This window comes from Peromyscus californicus, unplaced genomic scaffold, assembly GCF_007827085.1.
Source record: "Peromyscus californicus insignis strain IS unplaced genomic scaffold, ASM782708v3 Scaffold_3__1_contigs__length_106647218, whole genome shotgun sequence".
NCBI classification, from domain to species: Eukaryota; Metazoa; Chordata; class Mammalia; order Rodentia; family Cricetidae; genus Peromyscus; species Peromyscus californicus.
The window spans coordinates 48,287,768-48,309,269 of NW_026294551.1; the positions used below are offsets into that span (position 1 = coordinate 48,287,768).

At 41.2% G+C, this 21,502-nt stretch overlaps 1 protein-coding gene across 1 annotated transcript in view; it reads right to left on the minus strand.

The window, feature by feature from the left end:
- Mettl16 (methyltransferase 16, N6-methyladenosine) overlaps nt 1-21,502 on the minus strand; it is a 62,955-nt gene that overhangs the window by 22,257 nt on the left and 19,196 nt on the right. The window contains 2 exon segments of the mRNA XM_052756066.1: nt 8,504-8,646; nt 11,615-11,730. Of these exon segments, the coding sequence (XP_052612026.1) occupies nt 8,504-8,646; nt 11,615-11,730 (259 nt within the window).

The window sequence follows — 21,502 nt, forward strand, 5'->3', positions numbered from 1 at the left end:
CCAGGCAGTGGTAGCTCACACCTTTAATCCCAGCACTTGGGAGGCAGAGCCAGGAAGATCTCTGTGAGTTCAACTCCAGTCTGGTCTACAGAGTTGAGTTCCAGGACAGCCAGGACTATAGAGAACTTCTCTGAAGGAGTGTAGAGAAAATGAGGTGAACTGGTTGAAGGGTAAAAGTGATGTATATTGGGCTGGAGAGAAGGCTCAGTGATTAAGAGCACTGATTCTTCTTCCAGAGGACCTGGGTTCAATTCCCAGCAACCACATGGTGGTACACAGCCACTTGTAATGAGATCTGGTGCCCTCTACTGGCCTGCAGGGACACATGCAGGCAGAACACTATACATAATAATTTTTTTTTTAAAAAAAAGGGATGTATATCATTTCTTCTGATTATTTTAAATAGACTTAAAAATAAAAACGGATATAGGGCCGGGCAGTGGTGGCGCACGCCTTTAATCCCAGCACTGGGGAGGCAGAGCCAGGCGGATCTCTGTGAGTTCGAGGCCAGCCTGGGCTACCAAGTGAGTTCCAGGAAAGGCGCAAAGCTACACAGAGAAACCCTGTCTCGAAAAAAAAAAAAAAAAAAAAAAAAAAAACGGATATAGGATTGTGCTTCAGTCAGATTAGCTAGCATGGGAACTGCCTTCTACTGTTGAAAGTGATGAAACTCTGTCTAAAAGAAAGAAAGAGGAATGAAAGGAACTGTAGACAGCAAGTCCTACAGCCGCCAGAATGTAGTGCACTAAGTGTCTTTCCAGTTTCAGTACAGGGAAAGGATCCTCAAACAGCACAATAATCCTGCTGAGCTGATAGGACTGAGGTGAGGGTTGAGAAGATGAAGCGGGGTAGGATCTGCAAAGCAAATCAAGGGGAAAAGAAACTCAAGAAGAAAGGAAATAATTAAGATTAGATTAAAAAAATCAATAAAAAAGACAAATTATCAGGCTTGAAAGAAGTAACATCATCACAGAACCTACAAACATGATAAGAGGCACAGAAAGGAGGGAAATCGAGGGAGATTGGGTAGGAAGAGAGAGAGCAAGAGAGAGACTGAGACTTCCTCTCTCTACGTTCAGGCTAGTCTCCAGCTTTCTGTGCAGCCTATGCTGACCTTGAACTTCTGATTTTCCCTGCCTCCAGCCCCCACCTCACTCCCAGTATTAGGATTATAAGCATGTACCACCATGCTGGGTCTATTCAGTGCTGTGGGCTAGAGATTGAACCCAGAGATTCATGCATGAGAGGCAAGCACTCTACCAATGTACCCACTTCCCTAGTCCCAAGAAAAAATATTTATAAACAACTATTTTTTTTCTTCTGGTTTTTCGAGACAGAGTTTCTCCGTGTAGTTCTGGTGCCTATCCTGGATCTCGCTCTGTAGACCAGGCTGGCCTTGAACTTCCTGAGTGCTGAGATTAAGGGTATGCGCCACCACCGCCTGGCATAAACAGCTCTTACTATACAATCTCACAACTAGTTCAAACAAATTCCTTGAAAGACACAAACTACCATACTTACTCCAGAAGTACAAACCTCAAATTGTTCTTGTATTACATCATCAATTAAAGAAACGAATTCAGCCAGGAAGTGGTGGTGGTGCACGCCTTTAAACCCAGCACTAGGGAGGCAGAGGCAGGTGGATGGATATCTATGTTTGAGGCCAGCCTCTAGAAAGTGAGTTCCAGAACAGCCAAGGCTACACAGAGAAACCCTGCCTTGAAAAACAAGGAAGGAAGGAAGGAAGGAAGGAAGGAAGGAAGGAAGGAAGGAAGGAAGGAAGGAAGGAAGGAAGGAAGGGCCGGCCAGCCAAGTACTTTGTTGTTAAGTACATTTAAAGAAAATGTACAGGCTGGGTATGGTGATGCAAACCTATAACCCCAGCACTCAAGAAGAGGAGCATCAGAGTCAAGACAGTCTCAAACCCACAGTTGGACTATAATGAGACTGTCTCAAAAAAGGTGGGATGGGGAGTTCTTGCCAAGCATGCACAAAGCCCTGGACAAAAGCGTGCATACCTTTGGGAGGTAGAGGTAGAAGGATCAGAAATTAAAAGTAATCCTCTACTAAACAGTGATTTCAAAGGCTGGCCTGATGCATGAAAACTGTCTCAAAGACAACTACAGGCACCCTACCTTGTTTCTAGCTTCCTATGTTCACACGCCTAACCACTAAATGCTGGCTGCAATCTCAAGAGACACCCTGTGACAACTAATCAAAGTGCAAGTAGAACAGAAAGAACAAAGGAAGATCTAGTTACCCAAGAGACTTTGAACCCATTACAGAATTTTAATCATGAAAGTAATACTCTACTCATTACAGCATTGCAAAATTCCTCTGAGATGCTAAGTTTCAAGAAAAAATTATTTTGAAAGAATTTCTGGCCTGTAAGAGCCGCAAGATTAATACAAATGACTCTCCTATACCCTTCACCCAGATTTACCAATTAGCAAGTTCCCCCATGTCTTTGGTTCTATATGTTTTCTAAACTATTTGGGAAGTAGCCATGAAACATTCCTGAATCCTAATATTTCAGCATGCATACTTTACAAACAAGAGTCTTCCTTTTAGCTGGGCAGTGGTGGCACATGTCTTTAATCCCAGCCTTCGGGAGGCAGAGGCAAGTAGATCTCTGTAGAGTCTAAGGCCAGCCTGGTCTACAGAGCAAGTTCCCAGGACAGCCAAGGCTGTTACACAGACAAACCCTGCCTGGAAAAACTAAAAAGAACCTTCTTTTTGGTAACAACATTGAACAATTATCGAAATTAGACAAAATGTAACATGCACATGATATTATGATCTGGACTGGAGCATAATCCATATTTACTTTCACAACTACCCAAATTTTCCCTGCATACACACTCCAGTGTGGGGTTGTGCACTTCAGGCATCTGTCATGTCTCCTTAATCTCCTCAATCTGGAACTGCTCCTTGATGTCTTTTACTTTCATGTCAGGATATGAGTTAGATCTGAGTACCTATTTCTGCTGCGAGGACACAGGTTCTCAGATCAGGAGCTCATGGGGTGGGAGCAGTCCTTCTGGCCTCTCCACTTTACACTTCCCACAATTCTCTTGGAAAGTCAGTACTCTCTGCAGAGACGCTCTGAAACTATGCAAATACCCTGTTCTTTGCTGTTTTTCAAAGCTTGGGATTAAACCCAGGGTACAAACATGTACCACACACACACACACACACACACACACACACACACACACACACGGTATCACTGAGCTACAGCCCAGCCAATATCTGATTCTTCAAATTTCCCATTGTTGATTTTTCCCACAGATCAATTATTATTATGACAACTGATAAATGATGATCTTTCTAACAACCCTGTTTATGGATTTAGTCATTAGAATTCTACTTTGTAAGGAATAATTTTTACTTGAATTGCCCCCAATTGGGCTTAAACTAGGTCCTATGTCCAAATACATGTCATCTGGGGCAATCATTCTTGCAAAACGAGGTATCATAGTCTTATGTTTATTTGGACCCAGCTCTGCCATCAATTATTTGAAAGACTACCAATTTGCAATTGTCATTATAAAGACTGACCCATGGAAAACGAAACAATAAGAAATTTGAGGAACTTTGTCTCATTTCAGTAGGGGAAGGTTAGTTAGAAAATCCTTTAAGCCAATTTTTAAATTAAGTTGTAATGCAGAAAAGCAAGTTACAAGCAGAAGCCTGGGGTGAAAATGGCTACGAGCCCAACACCTTACTACCTATAAATAGACTGCTAGAACAAAGGCCTCCAGTCACCAGAGCAGCCGAATGTTCTGCTTCATCTCAAAAATTCATCATTTAAACTGACATAAATTCTAAATTGTCATGGCTAAAAATAAACTTTTACATTTCCCCCCTGCAATCTTATATAGCACAGGGTGGCTACATGGTGCAAATGTGGTCTATTTAGAAACGAAACTGCAGTACAGATCACTGAGATAGTGGAAGACTGAAATTAAACTTTTAAGTCAGAAAGTTTCACTTATGAGTGAAACCAAGTTCTACAATTTTACCCTTTAAGTTCCTCTCGACTGCTAACCAAAATCAAGTGGCAATGATCTAAGCTGTTACTGAGCACGGCCTGGGCCTTCTGAGTTTCTGTGTGACTTCAGGAGCAAGAAGGAAAAAATAATATTTAAATGTTTAAAAAGATTTCTTTTGTTGGGCGGCGGTGGTGCACACCTTTAATCCCAGCACTCAGGAGCCAGAGACAGGTGGATCTCTGTGAGTTCGAGGCCAGTCTGGTCTACAGAGCAAGATCCAGGACAGGAGAAACCTTGTCTTGAGAAATAAAAAAAACAAACAAAAAAAAGATTTCTTTTACATGTACAGGTGTTTTGGTTACATGTATGTATCATGTGCATGCCTGATGCCTTTTGAGGTCAGAAGAGGCCATTGGGGCCCCTGAAATTGGAGTTGTAGATAGTTAGGAGCCACCAGATGGGTGCTAGGAACTGATCCTAAGTTCTCTAAGAGAGGAACAAGTGCTTTAACCACTAAGCCAGTTCTCCAACCCAAGAAAAAATAGTTTACATGGATAAAAGCGGCAAATGGTAGGGGATACTTGGAAATTTTTGTTTTTCTTTTCTTTCTTTTCTTTAGAGACAGGGTCTCATGTAGCCAAGGCTGGCCTTGAACCCCTGAACCTCTCACCTCTACTTCCCAAATGGTAAGATTATACAAGGCATGTATTCCACACCTAGCTAAAATACTTGTTTCTAATCTAGAATCTTCATAGCACCTTAGAATCTACCCCTTGCACAGCAGTCTGAATGCGGTGGAGTCATTAGTGGTATAAACATGACAATGACCTCTCAAACCTGCCAGAGCCCTATGTGGACAAAGGAACACTTTCTATAAACAGAGGCACAACGGCTCTTCCCAGCCAACTTAGACCTCTTATTCAACTTGGGGCTGCAACAGAGCCAGGTATAAGCAGACCTGGAATATACTAAATAGCTTTCTATTCCTTAGAATGTTCATTTAAAACTTATACAAAACAAAACAAAAAACCCTCAAGGAAAATTTCATTAGTTTAAAAGAAAAAAACCCAAGGGCAGAGAGGCAGGCAGTAAACCTCAGCAGTATCCCTGAGAAGAAGAATTCAGAGGAGCCAGACTCTGTGAAGCTGCATGCCTGTGGCCAGGTAAGCCACTGGCTAAAACTTGTTTTTGTAGTTCAAATGAAGACTCTATGGACATAAATTTAAAATTTGAAAGTCTCCTAAAAAGCAACAGCCCCATTCCCACTAAACTGTAGCCTAAGAGAACCTACATTTTCTCCCATTTTGTGGGTTGGCCCAGCCCCCCTAAAAGTCAAAACACAACCAGGCATGGTGGTAATTGTCTCTACTCCTAACACTAGGGAGGCAGAGGCAGTCAGATCTCTGTAAGCTTGAGGCCAGCCTGGTCTAGACAACGAATTCCAGGTCAGAGCTACATAAATGAGATTTTATCTCCCCAAAAAAAAGGGGGGGGGGGGCTGGAGAGATGGCTCAGGGGTTAGGAACACTGGCTGTTCTTCCAGAGGACCTGGGTTCAGGTCCCAGCACCCACATGGAAGCTCACAACTGTCTGTAACTGCAGTTCCAAGAGATGACACCTTCATACCAGTGTACCTAAAATAAAGTTAAGTAAATTATTTAAAGAAAAAAAAAGAAAGGAAAGGGAGGGAGGAAGGGAGGAAGGAAGGAAGGAAGGAAAAAGAAACAACAGCCAGCAGACGACAAAATGATCATAGACTACAATGATCACATATACACCTATTTCTTCTTCAAGTTTCAGTGCTCTATTGACTTTCTTTAAATTTACTTCTTTAGCCAGGCATTAGTAGTGCACGCCTTTAACCCCAGCACTCGGGAGACAGAGGCAGGTAGATCTTTGTGAGTTTGAGGCCAGCCTGGTCTATGAAGTGAGTTCCAGGACAGCCAGGGCTGTTACACAGAGAAACCCTGTCTCAAAAAACAAAAACCAAACAATTTACTTCTTTAGACTTTCCCCAAGGCTCAATTCAGCCTGAGCTTCTTTCTCCTTCAATATACTCTAATATGTCTTTGAAGAAATCAATTGAAGCAAAACATATTGACCATAAGCTGAAGAGTTCAGTCATGTTTTGGGCTTCTGTAATGTTTTAAGTTTTCTGAGAGGCAGACCACCAATAAGCTATTTTCCTCTTTTTTGTTTGGTTTTTCAAAACATATTTATGTGTGTATTTGTGAAAGTCTGGGAGGGTGGGTTCCTATGTACATATGAAGAAGCCAGAAGAGGGTACCAGGTGTCCTCTATCACATCACACCTATTCCTTTAAGCAGGCTCTCTCCCTGAACTGGGAGGCAGCAGGTGCTTTCTTGCTAGGCTAGAAGCCATCAAGGCACTGTGAGCCTTCTGTGGCTCTGCATCCCTCACAGCTGGGGTTGCTGGTGTGGTCATTCTGTGGGGTCTGGGACAAAAGCTCTGGTCCTCGTTACTACACAACTGGGTGCTCTGAACCGCTGAACCATCTCTACACACTCCTCAAGCTGCTTCCACAGTACTTAAGTAGTTCACACTACCAAATCAAAATACTTGTGGATTTGGAATTTTCTAAATTAAGCATCATTTTTAAAGACAAAGTCTGTCATATACACTAGTCTGACCCTGACCCACAGCCCTCCTGACTGCCTGCCTATGTAAATGCTAAGATCACAGGTATAACCTTGTACCTGGCTAAAATAAGCAGCTTTAGACACAAATACAAAAGGGGGTGGAATTATTCCCTACCTAGTAATTCCACCTCTGGGTAAACAACCAGGAGAATTTAAAATAGGATCTTGAAAATGTATCTGTACACCCATGCTCATCCTACCTCACTAAAGAGCCAAACAATTTTGAAAAGCAACACAAGTTGCCATGAGATGAATGAATAGATAAAATGTAGTTTACACATGTAACAGAATATTAAAATTGGTTATGGTAGTTCACACCTATAATCCTAGGAGGCAGAGATAGAAACAACACCACAAGTCAGCCTGAGCTACACAGCAAGTACCAGTCAGGATCTGTATCAAGACCTTGTTGCAAACAAAAACAGAACACAACAACAACAACAACAAACCCAAAACAGAAAAATATTTGCCTTTTTTCAAAAGGACAGATTACAACATGGATGAAGCATGAAAATATGCTAAATGAAATAAGACAATCACAAAAGGACAACTACTGTATGACTTCACAAAGATGCGCTATTCAGAGCAGTTAAATTCAAAGACAGAAGACAGTGGCTGGGGCTGCAAGAGAGAAGGAACAGGGAGCTGCTGCTTAACAGGTATAGTTACAGGTGCAGCTCTGGGAAACCACAAGTTCTGGCCCTGCATGGTGGTACATGACTTTGATCACAGCATTTGAGTGGCAGAGGCAGGTGGATCTCTGTGAGTTTGATTGAGGTCAGCCTGATCTACAGAGTAAGTTCCAGGATATCCAGGGCTATGGAGAAAGACCCTGGTTCAAAACAAAATGAAAACCAAAAATACTAAGAGGTCTGAAGATTAGCTGCACAACAATGTGAATGTTCTTAATACTACTCAACTATAGACTTGATGGTACAGTGTTTGAACGCACTGGCTTTTCTTCCAGAGAACCAGGGTTCGATTCCCAGAACCCACATGAAGTCTCACAATCATTTTTAACTCTACTCTAAGGGATCCAACATCCTCTTCTATCTTTCTTGGGCCCCACATACTCACATGTTATACATACACACATGTGTAGGCAAAACACCCTATACATTAAAAAAAAAAAGATTTGCTATATAAGGATGAAATGTAGCTTAGTGTTGGTGTGTGCCTGTCAATGTGAGACCTTGAGTTCACTCTCCCCAACATGCCCTCTTCCCTCAAGAAACCTTCTAAAAATATTGGATAGTAAATTTTATGCTTTTACCACACACAAAAATAAATACAAATAAACACTTTTTCACAAAACTCAACCCTAGGACTGAGAGCGCCACTATCACATTATCTACCCTATCAACAGCATGTGGCACAGGGCAGAGTGACACAAGACAAGCCGCTCTGTCTGAGTACCTAACACTGCTTGATGACAGGTGTGTTGTCCAAAATAATTAGCTTTTAAAACAGAACAGCCCTGACCCATCTCTGGAGATGGTTGGTAATCTGTTTCCTTCATTAAATTCCTGACAGCTCAATGTCCTCACATCTGTCACTGTTTAGGAAACTGAGTCCAAGAACCCCAACTGCTTCAAGGACTAGGCAACAAGATGATTCTGGTTCATGGGGCTGATTTGCACCCATCTGTTTTCTAATCAAAAGCCGTATTTGAGTCAGTTTTGTTCCATCCCAGGACCACACGAATGGGAACAATACAATCATTTGGGACTTCCCTCCCTTCATCTGTACAGTCTGTTGGACATTACTTATTTTTCAGTCCCAGTAATTATTTTTCCTTAAAGTGACATAGTTGCTTTAGGATCACACGAGACAAATATTTCTACTTACCTTAATCTTTTTTTAAGTTGTAAACTGTCATGGATTATCCTTTTAACAAATTCTAGTTCACCTCCTTCAGCCATGATTTCTGTGATGCCCCCAGTATTTACGGAACTAGGTGGAGGTCTTCGAGAATTCCGAGAGTTCACACCCTGAACAACAACAAAAGCCATGGTCTTTGAATGTAATCTAGCTATTACTGTGCTACACTGAAGATTTAAAAGGTCACACAGCCAGCTGGGGCTGTAGTTTGGTGATAAAGCACTTGCCTAGCATGCACAAGGCCCTGGGGATTAAATATAAAAACATTTACCTTTTATATAGCCCAATCTGTTGCTTTTCCTTTATGCTTTGTCTTGATACCATGGCCAGGAAATCTACCCAAAGATTAAATCAATATTTACTTATGTTTTCTTCTAATACTTTTATGGGTTTTTTTTATATTTAAGTATTTAATCCATCCTTACCTTACTTCATATGAAAAAATTAACTCAAATGAATCAATGGCATAAATATAAGAGGTAAAACTATAAAACTTCCAAGAAGAAAACATAAAAGTAAATTTTCATTAACTTGGATTAGCCAATGGTTTCTTAGATACAACACTAAAAAGCATCAGAACAACACAAAATAGATAAATTGTATTACATCAAAACTAAAATCAGCTTCACTGTAAAGGATACCATCAAAAATTGAGGACAAACCACAGGGTATGGAAAAATGTTTGCAAACACTGTAATTAAAGGGACTTGTTCTAAGATGTGTAAAGGAAACTTAATAGGAAGAAAAGTAACCCAATTTTAAAATGGACAAAGAGGAGGGTGGGGACACAGCTTAATCGCACAGTGCTTGCCCAGTATGTGCAGGGCCCCAGGTTCTAAAGTCATTTTTGTTGCAAAACAAACAAAAATGAGCAAAGAGGACAGGGCTGCTGATCAGCTCAGTGTAGAGAGTTTAGCCAGAGCTGTGAGGGTCTAAATTATAGCCTCCACACTGGAAAGGGGTAGTTGAGGAGGGATCTAAGTGGCATTACTCCATGGAAGATGAGCAAAGGAACACTAACCACATGAAAAGATGCTCAGCTCAGCCAGCCCTCAGGGAAACTCCACCCCACACCCACTGGGGTGGCATGCCAAAGCTACAGATGTTAAGAAGTGCTGAGGAACTGCAACTGTGGCTGGAACATGAGCAGCTGTCAATGCAGAAAACTGTCTGGCAGGCCAGAGACAACTTATTGTCCCCCGCCTCAAATTTAAAAAGACAGTAAAACAAGGTATTTAGGGGGCTGGAAAAGTGGCTCATCAGGTAAGAGTATCAGCTGCTCTCAGGACAGTGCCATCAAGTCCTCCTGAAGCCCCTATCTGTATTCCTTGAATGTAGAGAAACAACACTTCTAATAAATTTTATTGCAAGGTATGGTTACTTTTCTTCATAAACTTACAATGAAAGCTAAATTTTTAATTATTTTAAGTGTACTTAACTTTATTTTCTAATCAGGAATGTTAGTATTTCTAATAAATTTCTGCCCAAATGCCCCCCACTTTGTCAAAAAAAATTGTATTTGAAGATTTATTTATTTTTGAGCTGAGTCTGATGATGCACACCTTTAATCCCAACACTTGAGAGGAAGAAACTTCTATGAGTCCCAGGACAGTCTACATGGTGACACCCTGTCTAAAATAACAATAACAATTTGAAAATTTTTATGTGTATGAGTGTTTGCATGCATGTATGGTACTACTGGTCCCCAAGGAGTCAGAAGGCATCAGAGTCCCTGGAACTGAACTTAAGTTACAGACAGACTGTGAGCTGCATGTGGGTGCTCAGAGCTGAACCAAGGTCCTCTGGAAGAACAGTAAGTACTCTTAACTGCTGAGCCCTCTCCAGGCCCTGCACTGAATTTGTATGTTTTGGTTTTGGTTTTGTTTGTTGTTTTTTTGAGACAGGGCTTCTCTGTGTAGCTCTGGCTGTCCTGGAACTCGATCTGTAGACTAGGCTGGCCTTGAACTCACAGAGATCCACCTGCCTCTGCCTCCTGAGCGCTGGGATTAAAAGAATGCACCACCACCACCAAAGCCTGGTTGAATTTTTCAAATGTATTATGTTTTGGTTGTACAGTGCTAAGGTTTTTTGCTTTGTTTTTTTTTTTTTTTTTTAACCTAGGGCCTATCACATGCTAGGCAAACACTGTACCACTGAGAAATATTCCTAGCCCTCTTTTTTAAATTTTGAAATAGGGTCTCACTAAGTTGCTTCAAATAGGTTTAAACTTAATCCAAGTTCAGACTAGTCTGGAACTTGCAATCCTCCTGCCTCAGTCTCCCATGCACTGGGAATTACAGACCTCCACACATCAACTCATTTTAGCCAAGTTTGTTCAATATCTAAAAGCAAATACATTTTTTTTCACTATTTAGTCATTTATTTACTACCAAATAACAAAAAAACAGTAAGTTTTTGTCACTAAACTGATAAGCTCAGGCCAACAGAAACTGGAACCTATCTTGGTTCAATTTTAAAAGTTCAAGGTATGGAGGCTTGAGAAATGGCTCAGTGGTTAAGAACACTGGATGCTCTTCCAGAGGACCTGGGTTCCAACCTCAACACCCACATGGTGGCTCACAACCATATGACCCAGGGGCTAGCCTCTGAAAGCAATAGGCACACATGTGATGCACCAACATTCACAAAGGCAAAACACTCATACACATAAAATAAATAATAAATTTACATTTTAAAAATGGTTTTAAGTTCAAGGTTTAGGGAAGAAAGAGCTCTCTCTTTACCCTCTTTCCCCCTAAGTATTGCCTAACCACAACCAAAAAAGCCTAAGAAAAGACAGCAGAAAGCCAGGCCAGAGTCAAGGGAAAGGTAGAAATAAAACTTCAGTTTTTACAATACTATGAACGCCTTGATCAAACTGTTCCTGAAGATAACTGGACTTCTCAACTACATAAACTAGCTTTTTAAACTATGAAGTCCATCTGTACCGAGTTCATAAATATCTCAAACCAAACAGCATTCTGAATTATACCTACTCTAAAGAAAAACTGCTTTTGCTTGTATCTTAGTAAATGAGATAAAATTACTAAGTGTTCAATGACTTTAAATGAGTTTTACCTGGGCTTCCAATTGGTTAGCAAAAAAGGGAGGGTTGCACATGCAGAAGTCATAGATTATCTCAGACTCTTCCTTAAGAGCATCCATTAGAAGTGTCTTCTGTGGCACTTTTACCACTAGGGCAGAAAAAAACTGTTAGTTACTATTTATTTTGTAATGGCTTTAAAATAAGTGCACAAAATACACAACTTAGGAGGAAAATAAAGACGAGCATGTGTATATAAATTCCTTCAAACCACTCCCGGTAAAAGGCAAAACTGCACAAACAGAGAATTAAGTAGATGCATTAACCATGTCAATGTTCCCCTTCACAATATGTGTTAACATTACTAGGAAAAATGTTATTTCTTTTATAAAGAGGCATACTAGAATCTGCTTAATAAAACAAAATGTTTCTTCCCTGGAACTCCCCCTCCTCTTAAGAATTCTCACTTTTCTGTAATAATGTAATTTATGTTCATTTTGCTAAAAACTAATTATAATTAAAAAATTAATAATAAGGAGCTGGAGAGTGATTAAAAACACTCATTTTGCCAGGTGGTGGTGGCGGCGGCGGCGGTGGCGCACGCCTATAATCCCAGCACTTGGGAGGCAGAGGCAGGCGGATCTCTGTGAGTTCAAGGCCATCCTGGTCTACAGAGCTAGTTCAGGACAGGCTCCAAAGCTACAGAGAAACCCTGTCTCAAAAAACCAAAAAAAAAAAAAAAAAAAACCACTCATGTTACTTCCAGGACCCATGTTTCATTCCTGCACCCACATGGTAGCTCATAATCACCTCGAACTCTAGTTCCAAAGGAGTCAACACATTCTTTTCCTATCAGAAGGCACCAGGTATGCATGTGGTGCACAGACATATATGTAGGCAAAACATTTATTCACATAACTCTCCAAAAAATCTAAAACTATATCAATATAGAACGGTCATAAAATGTAAATGATAACTAGGTGGAGTTGGCCTAGTTCTAGCAAATATCTACATACTAAAATTAAAATAATTTAAGAGGGAATCGTGGCCCAAGCCTATAATCTGAGCACATGGGAGGTAGAAGCAGGATAGAGAAATCAAACATAGCCTGGATTACATATTGTAACTCTTTTTTTTTTTCTGAGACAGTCTAACTATGTAGACCAGGTTGGCCTCAAACTCACAGATTCGCTTACCTCTGCCTCCCTAGTGCTGGGATTAAAGGAGTGCACCACCACCACCCAGCTAACCCTATGTATTTTTAAAATAAACTATAGTTTAGTAAAGAGTAGAATGGTGCTCCCCACATCAGTCAGTAGAGTGCCTGCCACACAAACATAAGGACTTGAGCTAGATCCTTAACACCTACATAAAAGCTGGGCATGGCAGCACACCCTGTGCCCTCAACAATGAGGAGACAGAAATAAGGATCCCTGGGGCTTTCTGGCCAGGCAGCCTAGCTGGACCACTGAGCTCCAGGTTCAGTAAAAGACCCTGTCTCAAAACATACGGTGAAGGAGCTAGATAAATGGCTGAATGGTTAAGAGCATTCACTGCTCTTCCACAGAAGCTGGTTTCTATTCTGATCACCCACGTGGTAGCTAATAACCACCAGTAACTTCAGTCCCGAGGGAATCTGACACTTTCTGGCCTCTGAAGGCATTGCACAGATGTGGTGCTAAGCAGGGACATAGGCAGAGCCAACACTCACACACATAAAATATTTTTAAAATTTTTTAAATGAGCCAGGCGGTGGTGGCGCACACCGTTAGTCCCAGCACCCCGGAGGCAGAGGCAGGAGGAACTCTATGAGTTCAAGGCCAGCCTGGTCTACAGAGCAAGTTCCAGGACAGGCTCCAAAGCTACACAGAGAAAAAACCCTGTCTTGAATAAATAAATAAATTAATTAATTAAATTAATTAATTAATTAATAGGTTTTAAGTGATAAAGTAGAAAGTGATTGAAGAATACCCTGATGTAGACTTTGGGAGGCTTCCAAAGGCACATGCACATATATACCTGCTCACACAGAAAAAAATATTGACTAAGTTACTTCATAAATAACTGTTTTTTGGAGGAAGGAGAAACTGCAGCTGGGATGTAAAGTAAGTACGTACGTAAATGAATGAATAAATGAATGCATTCCTTCTTTTTATAATTCATGGTAGCTATAGTCTATGAAATCGCCATGAACACTGAACTAGCAAATACAAACTCCTTTGGGAAGCACAGTGCTAGTACAGCTTCTGAAAGCCTGAGATACATAACCTCATCTACATGGTGTTTTGACTTAAAGATAATTCATTTAATATGCACTGCTGGTCAGGCGTAGTGGCACGAGCCTTTAATCCTAGCAATTAGGAGCCAGATGAAGGCAGATCTCTGAGTCTGAAACTAGCCTGGTCTACAAAGAGATTCCAGCCTGGGCTATCTAGTGAAACCCTGTCTCAAAAAAGGAGTGTAGGGCTGGGGTGAGAGGGAACTTTAAGAAAGAGCTCAGGGCCGGGCGGTGGTGGCGCACGCCTTTAATCCCAGCACTCGGGAGGCAGAGCCAGGTGGATCTCTGTGAGTTCGAGGCCAGCCTGGGCTACCAAGCGAGTCCCAGGAAAGGCGCAAAGCTACACAGAGAAACCCTGTCTCGAAAAACGGAAAAAAAAAAAAAAAGAAAGAGCTCAGTAGTTAAGACACTGGATGCTTTTCCAGAACTAGGGTTCCATTTCCTGAATCCACATGGTGGTGTACTGTCCGTAACTCCAGTTTCAGGACATCTGGCTTCCTTGGGCACTAGGCACACATGTGGTACAGAGACATACATGCAGGTTAAATACCCATATATATTGCTGATTCACTATAACTCATCTAAGTGAAATGTATTTTCTCTATGGCACATAAAAACACGAGACACTTTAGCACTGTTTAGGGGTCATTTGAAACGGCAAAGTCCCTAAGAAGCAGCATAAAAATGTACTCAATGAGGCCAGGCAGTGGTGGCGCACGCCTTTAATCCCAGCACTCGGGAGGCAGAGCCAGGAGGATCTCTGTGAGTTCGAGGCCAGCCTGGTCTACAGAGTGAGTTACAGAACAGGCACCAAAGATACATGGAGAAACCCGTCTCGAAAAACCAAAAAAAAAAAAAAAAAAAGAGAGAGAGAGAGGGCAGACGACAAGCCTGTTAACCTCAGCCAGAAGCACAAACAGGGGAACTCACCCATCCTACAGTGGAAAGATGGGCCCACTCCTGCAAACAGTTCTCTAACCTCTACACACATGCTCTTTCAGCTGTGTACCCACCCTCCCTAACACACAAACAGACTGATGAAAGGAGAAACTAAAACAAACAAACAAAACAAAAAGACTTTCAACAAAGGCTATTAACAAACTGATTCTAAACTTCAGGCAGAGCTCACGGCTGCAATCCCTACTCAGAGAACTGAGGCAGGAATAGACAGAAAAGGAAACTATCCTTCAATAGCATACTGGCTATACACTGTTACAGCATGGCTCAAAATCATTAAATTTCTATCTGCTTTTGTAGTACTTACTACATACAGGTTGAAGCTCACAAATATGAGGCAAGTACTTTACCAATGAACTACATCCCCAGCCCTTTGGATATTTTTTATTTTGGGACAGATTCTCACTAAGTATACAAACTGGTCTTGAACTTGATTTGTAGATCAGATGAACTTTAAATATTAGATCCTCATACCTCAGTCTCCCGAAAAGTTAAGATAACCTGTGCTACCAGGCCTACTTTAAATTTATAGTGTAAGTACTCCTCATGATGTTCATTTTCCAGTAACCAAAGAGGCCAGGACTCTCCCTAGCTGCTATGAGCAAAAGAACTTAGTCAGCACCAGACATCCTGAACAGTGTTCCATAGATGCATTTAGAAAACTATACAACTATCATAAGTAGTTGCCTCAGCTCTGAAGGCAGAGCCACAGGCAGAACTGTTTAAAACAGTTATATTAGACTTACACTGTGTTATCACTAGCCTTGAGGAAATCTAGATTAGAGCTTCTTAGAATTTTAGCACTCACAACCCCCTTTGCCTGAGATTTCTTGTTTTGTTTTGTTGGTTTTTCAAGACAGGATTTCTCTGTGTAACAGCCCTGGCTGTCCTGGAACTCCTCTGTAGATCAGGCTAGCCTTCAACTCAGAGATCCACCTGCCTCTGCCTGCAGAGTGCTGGGATCAAAGACATGACCGTCCAGCTCTTTTTTTTGTTTGGTTTTTTTTGTTTTTTGTTTGTTGTTGTTGTTTTCAAGACAGTATTTCTCTGTATAGCACTGGCTGTCCTGGAACTCTCTCTGTAGACCAGGCTGGTCTCGAACTCAGAGATCTGCCTGCATCTGCCTCCCCAGTACTGGGATTAAAGGCATGGGCCACCATTGCCCAGAATCTGAGAAAGTTTTATGTGATTCCAGGTATACAGGTCTATAATACAGATATGTAATTGGGCATGATATTCCAGGTCTATAATCCCAAAATTTCAGGTCACCCTCAGCTACACAGTGAGTTTAAAGCCAGACTGGAATACAGATACACTGTCTCAAAAAGAAAAAAAAAAAAAAAAATTTAAAGTGGGAGTGGAAGAGTAACTCAGTTGGTAGAGTGATTACTTAGCACACACAAAACCCGTATCAATCCCCTGCACCACATATAGGTATAGACACCTATAATCCCAGAATTTGGAAGATCAGCCAAGCACAAGGTCATTCTCAGCTACACAAGAGTTCAAGGACAGCCTACACTAAAGCCTCTGTCCAAAACGCAAAGGTACAAAAATCTAACATTTTCTGATAAATCATAAAGGAGCATAAAGCAACTATTTGGCATAAATATAACTTTTTCATTCATTGACGGTGAAAGGAAATTTTCAGTAGAAATGGATATGCTATGCTTATTTATTTTCACATAAACATCTTGGATATATAAAAATATATTCATAAAACATCTTCAAGGTTTTTCAGAGGTAACCAATATTTTGATCTTATAACTATCAATCTGAGAGTGCTACTTTGCAAAAGTACATAGCATAAAATGAGAAAACATCTTAGAAACTCTCGGAAATTCTGTTCTTATCCCACACTAAAATTCATTTGAACAACTTTCTAAGGAATTTAAGTCAGCAACTCAATCAGCATTTTTTTGTTATTTTGTTTTTTGTTTTTTATTAACTATTACTGCTGCTGCTGCTACTATTAGAGACAAGGTCTCACTGTGTAGTTATTACTACTACCACTATTACAACTAGTAGTAGTACTAGTACCACTACTACTACTGGAGACAAGCTCTCACTGTGTAATTCTGGCTGGCCTGGAACTCACAGAGATCTACCTACTTCTGCCTCAGAACTGCCAGGATTAAAAATGTGCCACCACCGCCGCCGGGCGGTGGTGGCGCATGCCTTTAATCCCAGCACTCGGGAGGCAGAGCCAGGCGGATCTCTGAGTTCGAGGCCAGCCTGGACTACCAAGTGAGTTCCAGGAAAGGCGCAAAGCTACACAGAGAAACCCTGTCTCGGAAAAAAAAAAAAAAAAAAAAAAAATGTGCACCACCACACTTGGCTTTTTTTGTTGCTATTGTTGTTACAGATTTATTATTCTCTTTGTATGTATGTTTACCTGAATGAGTTTATATACATCCTGCCTATGCAGATGCCTGCAGAAGGCAGAAGACATCCAACTTTCTGGAACTCGAGTTACAGGCAGTTACAACTGATGTCAGTGCTGGGAACTGATCTAGGAGCCTCTGCTAGTGCAGTAAGGTCTCACCACCTCTCTAGGCCACAAACACCAATTACAAAAAAAGAAATTATAAAGTGTGTGTGTGTGTGTGTGTAAAAATGTGTTGCATTTGTTTAATGATGTAAAGATGTATTGCTGTTTTACCTTGCCTGCCTAAGGCACCTGATGGTCTAATAAAAAGCTAAACGGCCAATAGCGAGGGAGGAGGTATAGGCAGAACTTCTGGGAAGAGAGTAAGTAGAAGGAATTTAGGCTCCAAAGAGAAAGAAAAAGAAACGCAAGGGAGACACCAGGAGTCAGCCAGATGCGGAGGAAGAAGGAAAGTAGGTTATACAGATTGAAAGAAAGGTAAAAGACCCAAGGCAAAACATAGATGAATATAAACAGGTTAAATTAAGTTAAAAGAGCTAGTGGGACAAGCCTAAGCTAAGACCAAGCATTTATAATTAATAATAAGTCTCCCTGTCTTTATTTGGGAGGATGAAGGCCCAAAGAAAATACTGACTTATTGACAACTTACTGGATTCGGTTCTCTCCTTCTACCATGTGGGTTCTGGGGATTGAACTCAGGTCATCATGATTGGCAACAAGCACTTTTCTTTATCCACTGACCCATCTTGCTGGCTCCCAAATATTCTAATATAATATGATCCAAAATTATATTAAATTGATACTTATATCCTGGAGAATAACAATAGAGAAACTCCTAGTTTTTCTTTTCCATAGTTACAGCATTATTTCCATAAATACACAAAAAAAAAAAAAAAAAGGAAGAAAATCAACTACCACTACAAGTCCTAACTCAACAGTCTCAAATCTGAACAAACTATTTCATGTAGTGGTTTGGTGTTGCCACAGCATGATGGCTTTCACAGTGTAAAGTGCACGTTCTGTGTTCAGAACCAAGGCTACAGTGAAGTCCTATCATGCAACATGGATAGGTGCTTCCAGAAACATCTCAGATTTATGCACTCAATCCTGAATTCTCTGGTTACTGGGTGTTCAAAAACCTTTTAAACAACTTCTGTTTTCAACTCCGCCAACATTCAGTTACACCATCCCATGTGAGGTCATGACCCAGTTTTGAAGCCTTGATCTAGGTGATCTTGTGACCATTTCCATGTAGGAAAGAGGGGAAGCACTTCCTCTAATGGGGCTGTAACGGTATGACAGTGCTAAAAAGCCCCATAGTTATGACTGGTCCTTTGCTGGCTATATATGCAGGCTGCTCAGGCTCACTTGGTAAGTCAGGTGGGAAACCCTCTCCTGTGCTACCTTAGTTGTATTTCAACATTAGAGTCAATAAATGGCTCCCCTCAAGTGGTCTTTTCTTGCCAACTTTCAGTAGTATGGGCTGAACTGGTAATGTAAAGAAGGCAGCAGCAGAGACAGCAGAGCAGGAAACATCAGTTGAGAAAGTCAAAAGGCAAGCCAGCAGCCAAAGCAGAAAGAGGGACAGAAGCAGAAAGAGAACAAAAAAAAAAAAAAAAAAAAAAAAAAAAAAAAAAAGGAAAGGGAAAAAGGCTCTAAGAAGTCGGCCAGAGAAGAGCAGTTCAAGCCCTGGTCTGGAAGAATTTCAGAGAAGTGTCAAGTCTTGTAGGCTGTTAGACCGCTGGGCTATGAGTTGTCACACTGGTTGGTGAGGATGGATTAAAGACTCCTAAGAGCCAACTGAGGAACACAGGTTTTCACCTACAGCCTGCACAGGACACTGGAGGACAAACCTGCTGCTGCTCCTGCCAGATGACTGCTACCTCTCACTATTGCCAAACTTGAGATGGAAACAAAAGCTGCCCAACACCATCCCGAGAAGACTTCCTTGTCTACCCATGACCTCGACCTAGGTAGAGCAAAAGGATGCAGCCAGTTGATTCAGCCAGGAAGATCCCAAGTCTCAAGCCAATCTATACTACATGGTGTAGATAAGAGAGAAAAGCTGCACGAAAAGAAATGTTTGAAAAGCCTGGAAGGTGAGCCTGGGGATATAGCTCAATGGCAAAGTACTTGCCTAGCATATAAAAAGCTCTGGGTTCAATCCCCAGAATGTTCCTCTCATCCTCCTATCCCAATTAACTCAAAACACATCACAGACCTAAAAAGAATAAAATTCCTAGAAAATAACATAAGAAAACACAACCTTGGCCAGGTGGTGACTTTAGAGATAAGACACCAAGGCATGGTCCATGAAGAAAAGCACTGGATTTCACATTAAAACATTTTGCTCTGGAAAACAGAATGAAAAGTCGGGGCAGAAGAGATGGCTCAGTGGTTAAGAGCACTGACTACTCTTCTAGAAGACCCGGGTTCAATTCCCAGCACCCACATGGCAGCTCACAACTGTCTGTAACTCCAAGATCTGCCACTCTCACACAGACAGACATACATGCAGGCAAAACACCAATGTATGCCGGGCGATGATGGCGCACACCTTTAATCCCAGCACTTGGGAGGCAGAGCCAGGTGGATCTCTGTGAGTTCGAGGACAGCCTGGTCTACAAAGCAAGATCCAGGAAAGGTGCAAAGCTACACAGAGAAACCCTGTCTCAAAAAACAAAAAACAAAAAAAAAAATAAATAAATAAAAAAAATAAAAACACCAATGTACATAAAATAAAAGTAAGTTATTAAAAGAGAGAGAGAATGAAAAGCCACAGGCTGCAAGAAAACATTTTCAAAGAACGTATCTTGCGAGCTGTAATGGCATAAACCTTTAATTTCAGCACTTAGGCAGAAGCAGGTGGATCTCTGTGAGTTCGAGGCCAGCCTGGTCTACAGAGTGAGTTCTAGGACAGCAAGAGCTACATAGTAAGACTAAGTCTCAGAAGGAAAAAAAAAAAGTTAAAATACAATTTAAAAAAATGCACTAAAAAACAGTACAAAGACCTTAACAAACACTTCATCATAAAAGATATATAGATGGGGCAGGAGAAATGGCTCAGTTGTTAAAACCACTGGTTACAGAGTATCTGGGTTCAGTTCCCAGCACCCATATGGCAGCTCACAATCACCTTTAACTCCACTTTCACGAGATCTGACACCCTCTTCTGGCCTCCATGGGCACCAGATACACAGAGTGGTGCACAGACATAAACACCTATACACATGGAATAATAAAATAAAAAATTTTAAAGGGTGGGAATATAACTCAAGTGCTCAGTGTTTGTCCAGCACCCAAGAGGCCCATAAATTTCAAGAAAAATAAATGTTTTAAATTACAGACTTAGGGTTTTATATTTTTTGTTTCTTTTGTTTTGTTTAAACATTTAGTACGTGTACACATAACCTGCAGAAGTCGGTCATTCTCTCCTTCACCATGTGGGTTCTAGGGTCAAGGGACTGAGCTCAGGTTGTTAGATTTGGTGACAAGCACCTTACCAGCTGAGACATCATGTGGCAGGCACTCTTGGGCTCTCTCTTGCACTGTGTGTGTGTGTGTGTGTGTGTGTGTGTGTGTGTGTGTGTGTGTATACACCCATGCAAGTGTGTATGAACATACCAACAACCAGAGGACAACTTCCAGGAATCACTTTTCTCTTTGCACCATGGATTCCGGGATCAAATTTAGGCCACCAGAACTGCACAGCAAGCACGTTTACCTACTGAGCCATCTTTCCAGCCCTAAACTATAAACGTTAGATGATAATGATGTGTTAATAAAAGTACAGTGACTATAACCAATGAAACCACTATGGTTCTCGTTATCAATAATGGAAGTTGATTACACATGAGGGCAGGGATGTGCAATCTTGCTGTGAAGAGTTCTATAAAACGAAGTATATTAGCCAGGAGGTGGTGGCAATCGCCTTTAGTTCCAGCATTCAGGAGGCAGAGGCTAGTAGATCTCTGCAATGTCAAAGCCAGCCTGATCTACAGAGCAAGTTCCAGGACAGCCATGGCTACACAGAGAAACCCTGTCTCAAAAACAACCCCCCCCCCAAGGTATATTAAAATACATACCAAAACCACATAAGAATATACAGTAAAATAATAATGATGATGATGATGATGATTTAACAGCCATGCATAGTAGCACATGCTTTAACATTTGTTTTAAATTTTATGTGTAAGAGTGCTTTGTTTAGCCGGGCGGTGGTGGTGCATGCTTTTAATTCCAGGACTTGGGAGGCAGAGGCAGGTGGATCTCTGAGAGTTCCAGGCCAGCCTGGACTAC